This window comes from Oncorhynchus masou, chromosome 26, assembly GCF_036934945.1.
Source record: "Oncorhynchus masou masou isolate Uvic2021 chromosome 26, UVic_Omas_1.1, whole genome shotgun sequence".
NCBI lineage: Eukaryota > Metazoa > Chordata > Actinopteri > Salmoniformes > Salmonidae > Oncorhynchus > Oncorhynchus masou.
Window position 1 is genome coordinate 11,833,533 of NC_088237.1, and position 16,036 is coordinate 11,849,568.

At 45.2% G+C, this 16,036-nt stretch overlaps 1 protein-coding gene across 3 annotated transcripts in view; it reads left to right on the forward strand.

The window, feature by feature from the left end:
- LOC135514809 (ataxin-7-like protein 1) overlaps positions 1–12,679 on the forward strand; it is a 31,927-nt gene extending 19,248 nt beyond the window's left edge. For all 3 annotated transcript variants that reach the window (XM_064938428.1, XM_064938429.1, XM_064938430.1), the window contains 6 exons: positions 609–691; positions 907–1,151; positions 1,700–1,922; positions 8,202–8,323; positions 8,680–9,364; positions 9,609–12,679. In XM_064938428.1, coding sequence (XP_064794500.1) covers positions 609–691; positions 907–1,151; positions 1,700–1,922; positions 8,202–8,323; positions 8,680–9,364; positions 9,609–9,626 — 1,376 coding nt within the window. In that variant the 3' untranslated portion in view covers positions 9,627–12,679. The remainder of the gene's footprint in view (positions 1–608; positions 692–906; positions 1,152–1,699; positions 1,923–8,201; positions 8,324–8,679; positions 9,365–9,608) is intronic.
- The last annotated feature ends 3,357 nt before the right edge of the window (positions 12,680–16,036 follow it).

The window sequence follows — 16,036 nt, forward strand, 5'->3', positions numbered from 1 at the left end:
CTGCTCCTTAAAAACCTTCCCACCGCTTGGGACTCCCAACTGGCCTCATCTACTCTCATCTCCTAAACACATACTCCTGAGAGAGAGAGACACACACTTCTCATCTCCCACACACGCAGTAACACACACACACACACACACACGGACACTTTTCATCTCCCGCATACACACACTCACACACACTCACATACTCTCATCTCCCACACAAGCAGTAACGCACACGCAGTAACACACACACACACGGACACTTTTCATCTCCCGCATACACACACTCACACACACTCACATACTCTCATCTCCCAAACACACACACACACACACTCCCATAACTCAGACTACCTAGCTAGATTATAGAGATTACATGTGGAAGATTACAGGGACAATTGAAGTGTTTAACTCAGGGGAAACTTCTCTTGAGAATTTGGGAAGTTTCAGTCGAACAACAGTCTACTGCAGGTCCTATAACACGACTTTGTAAGACACTTCTCTCCTGTCATTCACGATATATTGGCAAAAGATGACTTCGTGGTACTCCGGAAGACAAAATTCTGAAATCAGCCGTGATGACCTGGTTTGGTTTTTTTTTTTTCTCCGTCTGGTGTTTACAGGGAGGGTGTTTGACCCGAACAAGCACTGTGGAGTCCAGGACCCGGAGAGCAAACGGTCCTGCACGCGATCACTCACCTGCAAGGTGAGACGCACTGACCTCTGACCTCACTTCCCATTGGCTACACAGCTTATTCTGACCATCAGTTCGCATTACTTTATTTTGCCTCGTGTGCTTTATTTTCCTTGATACCAGGGAAAGCTACATTTTGAAGTCTCATTTAAATGTGTTTTTATTGCTCTCTTATGCCCACTTCTCTTTGTTATTATATTGTGTGTGTGTGTGTGTGTGTGTTCCAGACTCACTCCCTGATCCACCGGCGGGCTGTCCCAGGCAGGCAGAAAGAGTTTGATATCCTCCTGGCAGAACACAAGGGCAGAGCGAAGGAGAAAGAGAAGGAGGGAGGGCAGAGGAGGGAGTCACAGGGGGGCAGTCAGAGCAGCCCTGCCAATGACACTACCCCCTCCACCCTGCCTCCCCACTGCCACAATGGCAGAACCGTCTCCACTCTCAAACTGCGGCTGGCTAATGCACACATACCCAGGTAGGGGGCAGCACTGAGGCCAAAGTCAATGTATAGCTTCTATTCATTCAATGGAATCATATACTTGTTATGGATATTTGTTCAATAAAGATGCTGTGTTTGCTTCTCAGGGACATTAGACTGAAGTTAGACCAAAGTTGCATATTTGCAAGACATTGTACTGCACTGTTGGAGCTAGTAACATAAGCATTTTGCTGCACCTGCTATAACACCTGCAAATCTGTGTACACGACCAATGAATTTTGATTGAATTATTTTTTAAATCACTCAGTTCAAAGTCACACCACTAGGGGGTGATGTAAACTACTGTTGATAGCAGAATCCAGAATCCAAATGAATCCAAGTTTGTTTGTTTTGTAGGTCATGTTAGTGTCAAGTTCTAAACATTTTCCACCTTTCACTTTTTCCTCCTCTTTTTCTCTTTTTTTCTCTCTTTTTCTCTCTTTTTCTCTCTCTCTCTCTCTCTCTCTCTCTCTCTCTCTCTCTCTCTCTCTCTCTCTCTCTCTCTCTCTCTCTCTCTCTCTCTCTTCCCCCCCCTCTGTGTGCAGGGTACCAGGTGGTGGGGGCGCTGCTGTCCTCTCCTCCACCCCCGTCCCCCCAGCCTCGACCCAGGACCCCCCAGCCCCTGTCTGGCAGAGGGCAGGAGAGGACAGGGACGGTCGTTTGTCCAGTTATGAGGGCGACCCAGGAACACCGGAGGACCCTGACAGAGACATAGACGGAGACCGACCATCCTGCCACTACTCCCCTCACCACCCTCGACCGCTGGGGGTATGTACCTTTTTAGTCTTTTAACAGACGCTCTTGTCCAGCGTCATTTACAGGAGAAATGTAGGTTAAATGCGTTGTCTACACAACATTTAACATTGAAGGTATCTATGTGCAAAAATATGTATAACTTGTACAAAGGGTGTGTAAGTAATTGCTACATTTCAGCTGCTTCTAAAATATCTGTAAACTAATAAAAGATTTGTAAATCCTTTATAAAAATGTTCACTTATCTGTCTCACACCCCGACTGTAACCAACCCTACGCCCCTTCCCCAGAGCTAGGAAGAGAAACGGAAAACTACCGACACGGACATTGCCCTCTTACCGGCGCATTTTGGTTCCATCTGTAATTTTCTGAGAATATGCTCGTTTGCTTTGGATGTTTTTGTTCTAAAAACATTATTTTGTCAACAGTGATGTCCGTCAACATGCTTTCTGCAATGAAAGTACAGTCTCTTCCTCGTCCCTGTTTCCCTACCAGGTCTCACTCCCTTTCCCCACTTTGCGTGTGAATGGACAGGTGCATTCTGATCAGCGCAGGCATACAGCTACTGATCAACATTTCAAAATGTGATTTTTGGGGGGGAAACAACGTTTTCAAAAACATAAACATATTTTTTTAAATGTATTTTTAGGACATTCTCAGCTCTATGTGAGCATATTTGTTCCTCAGCTCTCAATATTGAGGAAATAACAGCACTTTACAGACAGAGTATGTGATTGAGATGATGCGCTGACGGATCGTGCCGTTTGCAGTCAATACATCAAGTCGTCTATTGATGCCTGCCAATGGAAAGTTTTTGTTGAGGCATTACATTTACTGTTAGGTCAATTACATGGCCATCTAGCAACAATGTCATATATTTAGGGTTAGCAATATGTGTTTTGAGTTCTTACTTCCTCAGGTGGTGAATTATGTGTCATATTGCCGAGGCCAATATGCACCAAAAAAAAAAGATGCAGGCAAAATAATCTATAAAAAGCCACGAAGAAATCTGATCATTCTGGATCCTATTTTGACAGGTTGCACATCAAAATACCCCTCATGCATCACTGAACATGTTCGATGAAACATTGTAGGTAACTTTCATGTCGGTCTTGGCACTGGCAAAGTCGAGATCCCTGCCGCTAATGGAAAGTGACTGTGTACTTATCATTATCGAGCAAAATGGGTCAATTTATTGTGATATGGCTTCATGTCCATTACACACAGGTCTACCCCCCCTCCCCCTCACACACACACACACACACACACACACACACACACACACACACACACACACACACACACACACTGTAGATTTGATTGTGTAAGCAATATTGTGGAAACCTCAGCCAGCATGCCTGATGATAATGCTATAGGGCTATGCCTTAGTAATGACTGCGGAGCTATTGCCATGTCACTGTACTGAGTGGCGCAGTGGTCTAAGGCACTGCATCCCAGTGCAAGAGGTGTCACTACAGTCCCTGGTTCCAATCCAGGCTGTATCACAACCGGCCATGATTGGGAGTCACATAGGGCGGTGCAAAATTGGTCCAGCGTTGTCTGGGTTTGGCCAGGGTTGGCCGTCACTTGCCGAGTTAAATAAAGGTTACATTTAAAAATGTCAAAAAAGTAGGGGTGTAACGATGCGCATATTTGTACTGAACCGTTCGGTACGGAGACCTCAGTTCGGTCCGCACTGTGAACACGAATGAATACATACAAATATTACAAAATGTAAACACTAAACCTATAGGCTATCAAATCAAATTGTATTGGTCACATACACATGGTTAGCAGATGTTAATGTGAGTGTAGCGAAATGCTCGTGCTTCTAGTTCCGACCTTGCAGTAATATCTAACAAGTAATCTAACAATTCCCCAACAACTACCTTATACACACAAGTGTAAAGGAATGAATAAATAAGAATATGTACATAAAAATATATATGGATGAGCGATGGCAAGATGCAGTAGATGATATAGAGTACAGTATATACATATGAGATGAGTAATGTAGGGTATGTAAACATTAAATAAAGTGGCATAGTTTAAAGTGACTAGTGATGAGTTTATTACATCCAATGTTTTATTATTAAAGTGGCTGGAGTTGAGTCAGTATGTTGGCAGCAGCCACTCAATGTTAGTGATGGCTGTTTAACAGTCTGATGGCCCAGAGATAGAAGCTGTTTTTCAATCTCTCAGTCCCAGCTTTGATGCACCTGTACTGACCTCGCCTTCTGGATGATAGCGGGGTGAACAGGCAGTGGCTCGGGTGGTTGTTGTCCTTGATGATCTTTTTGGCCTTCCTGTGACATCGGGTGGTGTAGGTGTCCTGGAGAGCAGGTAGTTTCCCCCGGTGATGCGTTGTGCAGACCTCACTACCCTCTGGAGAGCCTTACAGTTGTAGGCGGAGCAGTTGCCGTACCAGGCGGTGACACAGCCCGACGGGATGCTCTCGATTGTGCAATCTGTTAAAGTTTGTGTGTTTTTGGTGACAAGCCGAATTTCTTCAGCCTCCTGAGGTTGAAGAGGCGCTGTTGCGCCTTCTTCACCACTCTGTCGGTGTGGGTGGACCAATTCAGTTTGTCCGTGATGTGTACGCCGAGGAACTTAACTTTCCATCTTCTCCACTATTGTCCCGTCGATGTGGATAGGGGGGTGCTCCCTCTGCTGTTTCCTGAAGTCCACGATCATCTCCTTTGTTTTGTTGATGTTGAGTGTGAGGTTATTTTCCTGACACCACACTTCGAGGGCCCTCACCTCCTCTCTGTAGGCCGTCTGGTCGTTGTTGGTAATCAAGCCTACCATTGTAGTGTCGTCTGCAAACTTGATGATTGAGTTGGAGGCGTGCATGGCCACGCAGTCGCGGGTGAACAGGGAGCACAGGAGAGGGCTGAGAATGCACCCTTGTGGGGCCCCAGTGTTGAGGATCAGCGGGGTGAAGATATTGTTTCCTACCCTCACCACCTTGGGGCGGCCCGCCAGGAAGTCCAGGACCCAGTTGCACAGGGTGGGGTTGAGACCCAGGGTCTCGAGCTTAATGACGAGTTTGGAGGGTACTATGGTGTTAAATGCTGAGCTGTAGTCGATGAACAGCATTCTTACATAGGTATTCCTCTTGTCCAGATGGGTTGGGGAAGGTTTTAATAGTTGCTGTGGGTACAACATCACCGATGCACTTGCTTATAAACTCGCTCACCGAATCAGCGTATTCATCAATGTTATTGTCCGATGCTTTGCGGAATATATCCCAGTCCACGTGATCGAAGCAATCTTGAAGCATGGAATCAGATTGGTCGGACCAGCGTTGAACAGACCTGATCACGGGCATTTCCTGTTTTAGTTTCTGTCTATAGGTTGTGAGCAACAAAATGGAGTCGTGGTCAGATTTTCAGAAAGGAGGGTGGGGCAGGGCTTGTGTGCGTCGCGGAAGTTAACGGGAGTAACAATGATCCAGGATTCTTTCTGCCCGGGTCGCGCATTCAATATGCGGATAAAATCTTGTTTTCAGATTAGCCTTGTTAAATTACCCAGCACAATGAATGCAGCCTCAGGACATGTGGTTTCCAGTTTACATAGAGTCAAATGAAGTTCATTCAGGGCCATCAATGTGTCTGCTTGGGGGGGATATATACGGCAGTGATTATAATCGAAGAGAATTCCCTTGGTAGATAATGTGGTTGACATTTTATTGTAAGGATTTCTAGGTCAGGTGAACAAAAGGACTTGAGTTCCTATATGTTGTTATGATCACACCACGTTGGCGTTTCTGTTGGCGCGATGCGTGAAGAAACCAGGTGGCCGTACCGACTCCGATAGCGTGTCTCGAGTGAGCCACGTTTCCGTGATACAAAGAACGTTAGTCTCTGATGTCTCTCTGGAAGGCAACCCTTGCTCGAATTTTGTCTACCTTGTTGTCAAGAGACTGGACGTTGGCGAGTATTAAACTCCGAAGCGGTGCGTGATGTGCCTGTCTACGGAGCCTGACCAGAAGACCGCTTCTCCTGCCCCTCCGGCGGCGCCGTTGTTTTGGGTCACTGGCTGGGATCCGATCCATTGTCCTGGGTGGTGGTCCAAACAGAGGATCCGCTTCGGGAAAGTCGTATTCCTGGTCGTAATGTTGGTAAGTTGACGTTGCTCTTATATCCAATAGTTCTTTCCGGCTGTATGTAATAAGACTTATGATTTCCTGGGGTAACAGTGTAAGAAATAGTACATTAAAAAAAAAAACAAAATACTGCACAGATTCCTAAGAACGCGAAACGAAGCGACCATCTCTGTCGGCGCCAGAAGATATGATACGTACGCTGCGTTTACAGGCCTACACCTCTTGAGTAAATCTTAATGGGAAAAACAACATTTCAGGCTATTCCGTTAAAACAAGCTATGCGCACGTTAATCAAAATTAAAATCTTAATTGGGGCATTTGAAATGCTCTTTTCTGAGGCGCAGCCGGGAACTAGTTCTATGGTGGGGTCGATAAACCAGAATTGGAGGATCCTCCATTGTTTAAATCTCCCGTTTGGGAACATTTTAGCTTCCTAGTAGGTTACAACAGCGATGGACATAGAGTTGTGGGTAAAACGTTAACAGTATGTCGCCACTCTCAACGAGAATAGCTTATGCAGCTGGCAACACCTCAAATATGTTGACGTCACCTCAGTATACCGCATGCGAGCAGCCCTTGGCAGCAGATTCTGACCTGACCAAGCGATAGGTAGGCTATGTTTATATTTTTTACAGTCTTCGGTTTATAGCCGCGGATATGTGCCTATTCTCGGTGGTTGAGAACAGAGGGTTTCAGCACCTCGTGATAGTGCTCGAGCCACACTACAAACTTCCCTCTTGCACCCATTTCAGCAAACAGGTAGCACCCGCTCTATATAAGCATACAAAAACCAAAGTGTTCAATGAATTGGCACTTACTTAAGTGTCATCACATCGCATTACCCCGGAGTGAGAGATGTACCGTGCTACAGAAACGCCCCCTTTATGAGCGCCATAAGTGCGTATCTGGCACTGAAGGATGCAGTGTCATGGTGCGTTCGTTACCAAGATGGAAGTGGGAATTTGCCACTCGAACGACCCTCCAACTGGTTATTATTTGTGGGAAACTCCTGAGCTCCCACTTCTCCCGCATACTGACCTTTGACGTCACCTACTAAGGAAATGACCCCTAACAGCATTTTCAGCAGTTCAATACAACAACGAAACATTCCTTTAATTATTAAAAAAAAAATCTATTCATGTGGATTTGGAACTGTATAATATCTGTACTTTTAGTTTAGCCATTAGCCAATCTGCATCTCTCAGTGAGTTCAAATCACATGAACGCATCCAACTGGTGAATTCCCACCTCCCACATGGTTACAAACGCAGCGTCAGAGTGGAAACATAACAATCCTGTCACGGCAGACAATGCCAGGAACATTATGAATGCCAGGAACATAGTGAATGCCAGGAACATAGTGAATGCCAGGAACATAGTGAATGCCAGGAACATAGTGAATGCCAGGAACATAGTGAATGCCAGGAACATTGTGAATGCTGTACATTGTGAATGCCAGGAACATTGTGAATGCCAGGAACATTGTGAATGCCAGGAACATTGTGAATGCCAGGAACACAGGAACATTGTGAATGCCAGGAACATTGTGAATGCCAGGAACATTGTGAATGCCAGGAACATTATGAATGCCAGGAACATTGTGAATGCCAGGAACATTGTGAATGCCAGGAACATTGTGAATGCCAGGAACATTGTGAATGCCAGGAACGTTGTGAATGCTGTACATTGTGAATGCCAGGAACATTGTGAATGCCAGGAACATTATGAATGCCAGGAACATTATGAATGCCAGGAACATTGTGAATGCCAGGAACATTGTGAATGCCAGGAACATTGTGAATGCCAGGAACATTGTGAATGCCAGGAACATTGTGAATGCTGTACATTGTGAATGCTGAACATTGTGAATGCCAGGAACATTGTGAATGCCAGGAACATTGTGAATGCCAGGAACATTGTGAATGCCAGGAACATTGTGAATGCCAGGAACATTGTGAATGCCAGGAACATTGTGAATGCCAGGAACATTGTGAATGCTGTACATTGTGAATGCGGACCATTGTGAATGGCATTTAATTTTCCCGCAGTCGCGAAATCCGAACCGAACCATGACCCCTAAAAACCTCAATGCGTACCGAACCATGGGTTTGGTGAACCGTTACACCCCTTAGCTTGAAGCCATCCATACAGGCTGATTTGATCTCTTTCCTCCCTCCGTGTTTCAGTGCTGTGCGTTCAACAGCAGGCTGATGGGGCGTGGTCACTATGTGTTTGACCGGCGGTGGGACAGGATGAGGCTGGCCTTACACTGCATGGTGGAGAAACATGTCAACGCTCAGATGTGGAGGTGAGGAAAGTGTGCATCTGTTGTTGTACCAGTCTAAATGATTTGTCGGCCCGTGTTCTGGGGCTCTGGGACAAACTCCAATGTATTTACATCCAGCTTAAGACTTCTGAGATGCCCTATGGAGAAAGTGGGTTCAGCTGTCTAGGGAAGACGCACAAAGACTCATAGACACTATTAATAGGTGTGGAATGGCAGATGTTAGTATGACCTGGATCTGCTGAGGCTCTGGAATAAGACGTCAGCTCATATTCTAGACAGAAATGTCTCTGAACCCCTGCAAATCTACGGGTCAGTATTTCATTATGGCTCTGGTTTTCCTAACGCTCTGCCTGTCTCTGTCCTCTGCTGTGTTACAGAAAGGTGCCCCTGGCTGCTGAGAGCCCTCCCTCCCCCAGCTCTCTCACCCCTCCTCCCCCCCTTTCCTCCCCCTCCTTCCCTCCCTCCACCAACGGAGCCTTCTCCCTTGGATCCTACTCCACAGCCTTCCCCCAGAATGCATCAGCAGCAGGATTGTTTGGCATCAGGGACCCCTCCCTGGCCCCTGTCTCCGCCTTAGGGAAACCACGTAACGGCACTTCCACCAAACCCATCAGGCCCCCAGGGGCCACTGGTGTCGCGGCCAAGAAGAGGAGGACCACCCTTCCATCTAGTTTTGACACTCTCAGGGGGAACAACAGCAGCTACCACACTCTGACTCCCACCCCCATGCTCAGCTCTGGCTTGCCCCCCCTTAGTGGTAGGAGAAAGACCTTAGGACACAGTGCCAGTGAGGTGGGGGTCAGGGCCGAGGACTGGTACTCCAACCCTGACCCAACCACCACCACACCCTACCCCCTCACTACGGACCACCCCAGCCCCCTGCCTCCACCCAGCCCCCTGGCCCACGGAGGAGGGGTGGAGGGGAGAAAGAGGAGGAGCCCCAGTGCGTACGGAGGAGGAGGGAAGCCCAGTAAGGTGACCAAAGCAGCAGCGGGACTGGACGGCATCTTCAGGAGGAACAGCACTGGACTTCTGGCCTCAGGCCCCGAGTCACCTCGACAGGTAAACACACCGAACTCACCTGGTTACTGACATGGTAATTCACCTCACTTGACAGCTTCAAGTTAGCTTGGCTCAAATACAAATAGCCTGCCTCATATTTATTTTTGCTGTCACGGATTATACAGATTGATGTTGTTTTTGGATATGGGTTGAGCTTGACTGTCAACTTGTATCTTTCTTTCTCCATTTCTTGCCTTCCCTCTGCTCTTCCTCTCCCCCTGTTTCTCTCTCTTTCCTCTTGCAGTCCAAGTTGCATCATTGACAATAACAGGAGACATGAACAGAATGCTGGGCAGCTGCATGGACTAGAATCTGTGACCTTTGTCCCAATGTCAGTAACACAGGGTCCTGCACCTCTGAACAGTGATGTCACCCCGCCCACACATTGATCAGCCAATGGGCGGTTTTGCAGAGGTCGTCTCCATGGATACAAGGTGGAACACTCAAATCAAAACACTCATCATCACAAACTGCCCTCTGAAAAGGGAACCTGCTTTAGTTTGTCATCTTCATCACCACTCTACATGCATTTAGACATTTGTTGTTGTAGCTTCCTGTTCCTGTGTGGTCAGGTGACCAGGAAGGAATTCCCATGTCCAAGAACTTCCTCAGACAGACCTGTCTTGACAGCCCCAGCAGACCTCCCTCCCTCACCACACACACACCCTTCTCTCCAGCACGACCAGAGTTCAAAGTGCACTTGCTCTCCTGGAGGCTACACAACAACCTGTCTGTCACACAAGGGAAGACTTCACACTGACACTTTTTCATGAAATGTCTTGCAAAATAGGAACAATTCAGGTTATCGAGGATTGTTTTTACTATTCGTCTCAAATGTTGCGACAGAGTGTCAGGACCTACACCCTAAATGGAAAAAATGATGGTGTTGGATTTTTTAAAATGTATAATAATTTATAATTTCTTCATTTTCTTACTGACCAGAGTAGAGCTACAAACGTTGAGCAAAATTATATTTGTATGTCAATTTTAAAAAGTATTATAATCATAGTTATTGTTGTGTACATATATTTTATTATTTATTATTAGTCTCCCCTTACTAAAAGAACTGAAGCTATAATGTTTTACCTGCCAGATGACGTGTGCGCTCTTAATACAATGCTTAGTATTTTCAAGGGTCCTCTGCCGGTGGTTCTCTCTTTTCACACTTCTTCCAATGTTTCTATATGATGTGTACATTACAGAAATGTACAAATGGCACCAGCCATCTTTTAATATCGCTGGTTCCACTGCGCTGTGTTCTTCTATTCTGTCAAGGATGGACACACTACAGGGACGTCACTGACATGGGCTGCATCTCAATAGTCTTAAGTGGCATCTTCTCCTCGTCTCCTCCTTTTTGTCTTTCATGATCTGCAAACGACGGTGGCCTTTAGAGCAAATGTGGTGGTTGCCAGACAGGAATTTGACTTCTGTCTAGTGAGTTCTTGCGGTAGGAAGTTACTTTAGATTACTTCGATGCGTATTTCAGAACAGTGGCAGTGCCTCTACTGTTGCAGAGTGTAGGTGGGGAAGTCTGTTCAGTGTTTGCCTGAAGGTAGAATACTGCTTTTTCCGATCCTTTCTTTTGCACTTTTTCCTCATATGCCCAGGTCATTAAATCTACTTCCATTTCTATAGATATTTGCTGCCCACCAAGTATGAACTCTGGGGTGGGAAGACGCGCACAATCAAGAAACTTTTTTTTTCTTTTTCGTATTTGTAATGACTTTCGAAAATGTTCTTTCGTTTTTCTTTCACTTTGAAAATGTTGACCGTTTTGTAGATCGGCAGGGGGAAAAATGTCAATGTATTCCCTTTTGTAATTGTAAGGCTGCAAAAATGCAAAGACTGTGCGAGGGGTGTGTAGGCTTTCACCAGGCACTGTATATATTTGTAAAGGTGTTTTGTCAACAACAGTAAATATGAAGACGAGGCCTGTATTCCTTGTGACGTCAATCCCCTCTATAAACCAGTGTAGTGTGGGCCAGGGCTATTCAACTCTGACCCTACGAGGGCCGGAGCCTTCTGGTTTTCTGTTCTACCTGATCAGTAATTGCACCCAGCTGGTGTCCCAGGTCTAAATCAGGGACTGATGGGGAAAAACAATGCATTGAAACTGGCTTTGAGGTCTGGAGTTGAGTTTGAAAGGTGTAGGCTGTCACCATGGCTAAGGGATGTCACAAACACTGTCTGCCTGGTCCAGGGGGAGGTACCGTGGGGGAAGGTTTCTATGCCTGCCGTTTTGTCTTCAGACCCTGCCTCTGCAGGAGTGCACACTCTTCCAAGTCCTTAGGCCCTCCATATTTCTAAAAGTGCTCATAGGTGAAGGTATTGTCTCTTTTTCACCATCTCGGTCAGATATGCTCGCTTTCTGCAAGTGGTCAATGTCGACATGTAACTTCTTCCCATCATAGTATTAGGCTTTCAGAATATCAGTTTATAACTACCATCAATTACCAGTTACTGTTTGATCACTGAAAATGTGTGCACTGCTCTAATGGTTAGTCCCGTCAGGAGGCAGCAATGCCCCTCTCCAGTCATTTAGGTTCACAAATGCACGTGACTGACTAGGTAGTATTCCTGAATGTTAACTTTGCTTCTCCTCCCCTCACTATTTTCACTGAGTGTGGAGCAGCAAATATGCCATCTAGTTCAACTGCCTCAGAGGCTGACTCAAGTTTATGGGGAGTAGCAGTACACTATGGGAAGATCTCTATTGCATACGGCTCGCTTCTTCGCTCCACGTCTCCTTCTCAAAACCCATTGGATAAGAAAGCCCGCCCATCTGACCTTCTCCTCCAATGGGTTGTGAGAATGACGGCAGGAGAGAGGACACGAGGAGAATGCAATTGAGGTCTTCCCTACGTGTTGGTCTGAAATGGCACGCTGTTCCCTGTAGTGCACTACTTTTGACCAATGCCCTGATATAAGTGCCCTGGGCAAAACAAGGGCACTGTATCGGGAATACAGTGCCTAAGTAGTGCACTATAGGGAATGACGCAGACTTGAGTAGACTAGTGTTTCAGAGCAGTCTCCTCGCTACTCACCCAGGACATGGATGTCTCTCTGTAAGTAAGGCCTTATTTTTGTATTCACTGTAAATAAAGCAGAGCCTGGTCCTTGTCGAGATCTTACTATGAAATAGTCACTGGTTCACCTTATCAGTCTGTGGTGGCGTCCATCATGTGCTTTCTACTCCTGGGTGACTCTTTTATCCTGTTGTCTCCATGGTGTTTTGAACACATGTAGATGTGTATTTTCAGGTTTGACTATGTTTTGGATTAAAAAAGGATATATAAAATGTTTTCTACCTGCTGTTTTGTCCTGTCCCTTCTTGATGGAATAACTTCACCCAGGTGCACGATTCAGCATAGCAGGATAGTAATTCCGTGGGAGAATCTCAATTATATCCTCCTCGCGTCCTCTCTCCTTGCCTCCTCAATACCCATTGGATAAGAAGTCAGAGGTCCCACCCCTCTGATCTTCTCCTCCAATGGGTTTTTAGAAGGAGGAAAGGAGAGAGGATGCGAGGAGGATGCAATTGAAGTCTTTGTTTCCTGCGGGGGGGGGGGTGTACACAATGAATTATGCCTGATAGAGGGACAGACACCCATACATTTCCATTTACTTGAATTAGTCCTCTGTACACTTGTAAAGTCCATTCCCCTCATTCCTGCAAGGGTGGCACTTTTAAAGGCCTACCTAATATAAAATGTATGGATTGTGCCACATGGACTGGAGCAGTGAGTAAAGGCCGGGGTGGGTGTAGTGCTGATGTTTAGGATATCTTTGAGTCCCCTTGTACACATGACCACAAACGATCACTTGGTATACAGTCTAGTAGGTGAGCCAGAATCCAATTTGAAACCAGACCTGATCATTATGTTGGTGAACAAACACTGGCATCTGGAACTGTGTTGAGCAGGGAGCATCCTTCCGTTGGTAATATATTGCGCGAACAACAAGTCCTGGTGTGTAGGGATGGCTACTACAGAGCTGTGTTCATCCTATTCTTCACAGTATCCTATCAGTTCACCTGTAAAACGTTCTGCGCTTATAGACTATGTCTCGTGTAGCAACCGGTGCCGCCACATCGCAAGAATTGGTAGGCTTGCTGGAAGGCCTCATAAGAGCCTTTTCTGTTCACGTTTAAAATCAAAAGGGAATAGTTCCTAACTGCCCACAAGTAGGCCTATTTGTGTGTTGTAAAGTAGTTATTATAGCAACACAAATAGAGAAACTAGCGCTCCGAAATGTCAAAAAAGATGTCAGTAGGTAAAATGGGAAAGGCAGCTTGCATGTAATTGATGACATAAAAGGTTTCTAACACTATGCAGCATGTCAATGAATTCCGAGGGCTTTTCCCCCCCATCGCAAACAGCATTCTTATGATAATGGTTTAATGCTGGTCCTTTGGTTAATTGTCTGGCCGATAGCGGTGGCCACCTTTTGTTGTATTTCTCACTGGGCCTAAAGGACAGGGTCTGGTCTCGGGGATTATAACTCTAGAGGTCTACTCAAATACCACAACAACTATATTTTTCAGAAGCCCCAATTTGTAGCCTACCCTAGAAGTTGGTTCCGACTCCTTTTAGACTGGTGATTAATACTGTATTATGTGGAAGTAGGCTAAACAATATGAAGGCCTATAATACCTGTTCTACTGAATCTAAAATAATGTCTAAAACACACATCACATGGTGAGATATTGCAGGCCTACAGCCATAACTTGTAGACCTATGTTTGAATGATTAGCGTAATATTATTGATATTTATGAGTTAATTAAGCGATTAAAGCGTGAGGAGGTGTGGTATATTGCCAATATACCACGGCTAAGGGCTGTTCTTAGGCACGACGCATTGCGGAGTTGCGGACATTTATTTTTACATCTCTAATTCTGTTGGTAACCAGTTTTATAACAGCAATAAGGCACCTCTGGGGTTTGTGGTAGATGGCCAATACACCACGGCTAAGGGCTGTATCCAGGCACTCCACATTGCGTCTTGTTAAGAACAGCCCTTGGCCATGTACCACATCCCCTCATGTCTTATTGCTCAAATATACCATGGCTGTCAGCCAATCAGCATTCAGGGCTCGAACCACCGAGTTTATAGTGAATAATAGACGATCTTTGCGCAAATCTTCGTGGCATTCGGCCAAGAGTGCACTGTTTGTCATGTCCACATTTTTATTCAGCACGTGATTAGCTAAGTGACACTCTTTCGGCGTTCACGACAGATTGCGGTAACATAGCAACAAAATGCTGCAGCACCTGCGAGATGGCATTCCATGGAACCTATGAGTAGCCCCGTCTCTCCACCTATTCTAGCTCTTTCACTATTAAGCACATTAGAACATTTAATGCTGAAAATCATATTTTCCTTAATGAATTACCAAATGTTGTAGAAACTTTATTACATTTGAGCAACATTTTATCAATCCATATGGGTAAGCTATTTGGCAAGGTTGGTTTTATGCCAACACTCTACTTGGCTATCCATGAAAACAAAAATTCACAGCCTGTGTGCCGGCAACCCGGACACAAGGGTAGACGTAACAGAGTAAAAGTACATCCGTAACACTCCAGTTAGTATGATATGTTACCTTTCATCAGTGGAGGTTGGTGGGAGGATCTATAGGAGGAGGGTGTCATTGTAATGACTGGAATGGAATTAATGGAATGGAGTCAAATGTGGCCATTACAATGACGCCGTCCTCCTCTCGTTCCTCCCGCCAGCCTCCACTGCGTTTTATATAGAATGTATTAATTTGTGGATGTCCATCATCCCTTTCTTACAACATGTTACAAATTACAATTCATACAATATGTTACGAATTTGCAAAATGTATGATATGTTACAAATACCAATTAGTTGTAGCTAATGTTAGTTAGGTGGCTAATGCTAATGTTAGCTGGGTTAGCTAGGTGGCTAATGCTATCGTTAGCTAGGCTCGGGGTTAGGGTTAGGAGTTAGGTTAAAGGGTTAAGGTTAGGGGAAAGGTTAGCTAACATGCTAAGGAGTAGAAAAGTAGCAAGTAGTTGCAAAGTTGCTAATTAGCTCAAATGCTAAAGTTGTCCTTGAAGAGATTCAAACACACAACCTTTGGGTTGCTAGATTATCCAGTTATATGCCCACCCATCCACCCCATTATTTTTGCCTTTAGTAACCTGCTGTCTTATGTAACCATACCAAACATACCATATCACACTAATTTGAGTGTCCCGGATTTACTATGTTGTGTCTAGTCTATGAGACCAGGCTGGTGCCGATGCTGGACATGCGTTATTGCAAACAATATTAACATATCACAATTCATAATCTGCATTGACCAATTGTGGCTATGCTGTAGGACGAGTTATGCAATATGAAAATGTAGGCTTATCTAATAGGCTACTGGAATGTTCTAGACTCAACTTGTTTTTAATTAAATGAGATTATCAAAAGGGCTGTAGATGATGCGTTCTTTAGGGGAAAACCTGTCTTCCTGTGTATGAAGGGAAATGTTGAAATATATAAATGTATCATTATTATAATATAGGCCTATCTTATCACTTATGAAAGTAATATATTTGATCCTTAATGAAACAAATGAATCACTGGATAGGCTACTCGTTCACTTCAACCCACAGGTGAACAATTGTAGGTTGCGTTTTGGTGGCAAGATAAATA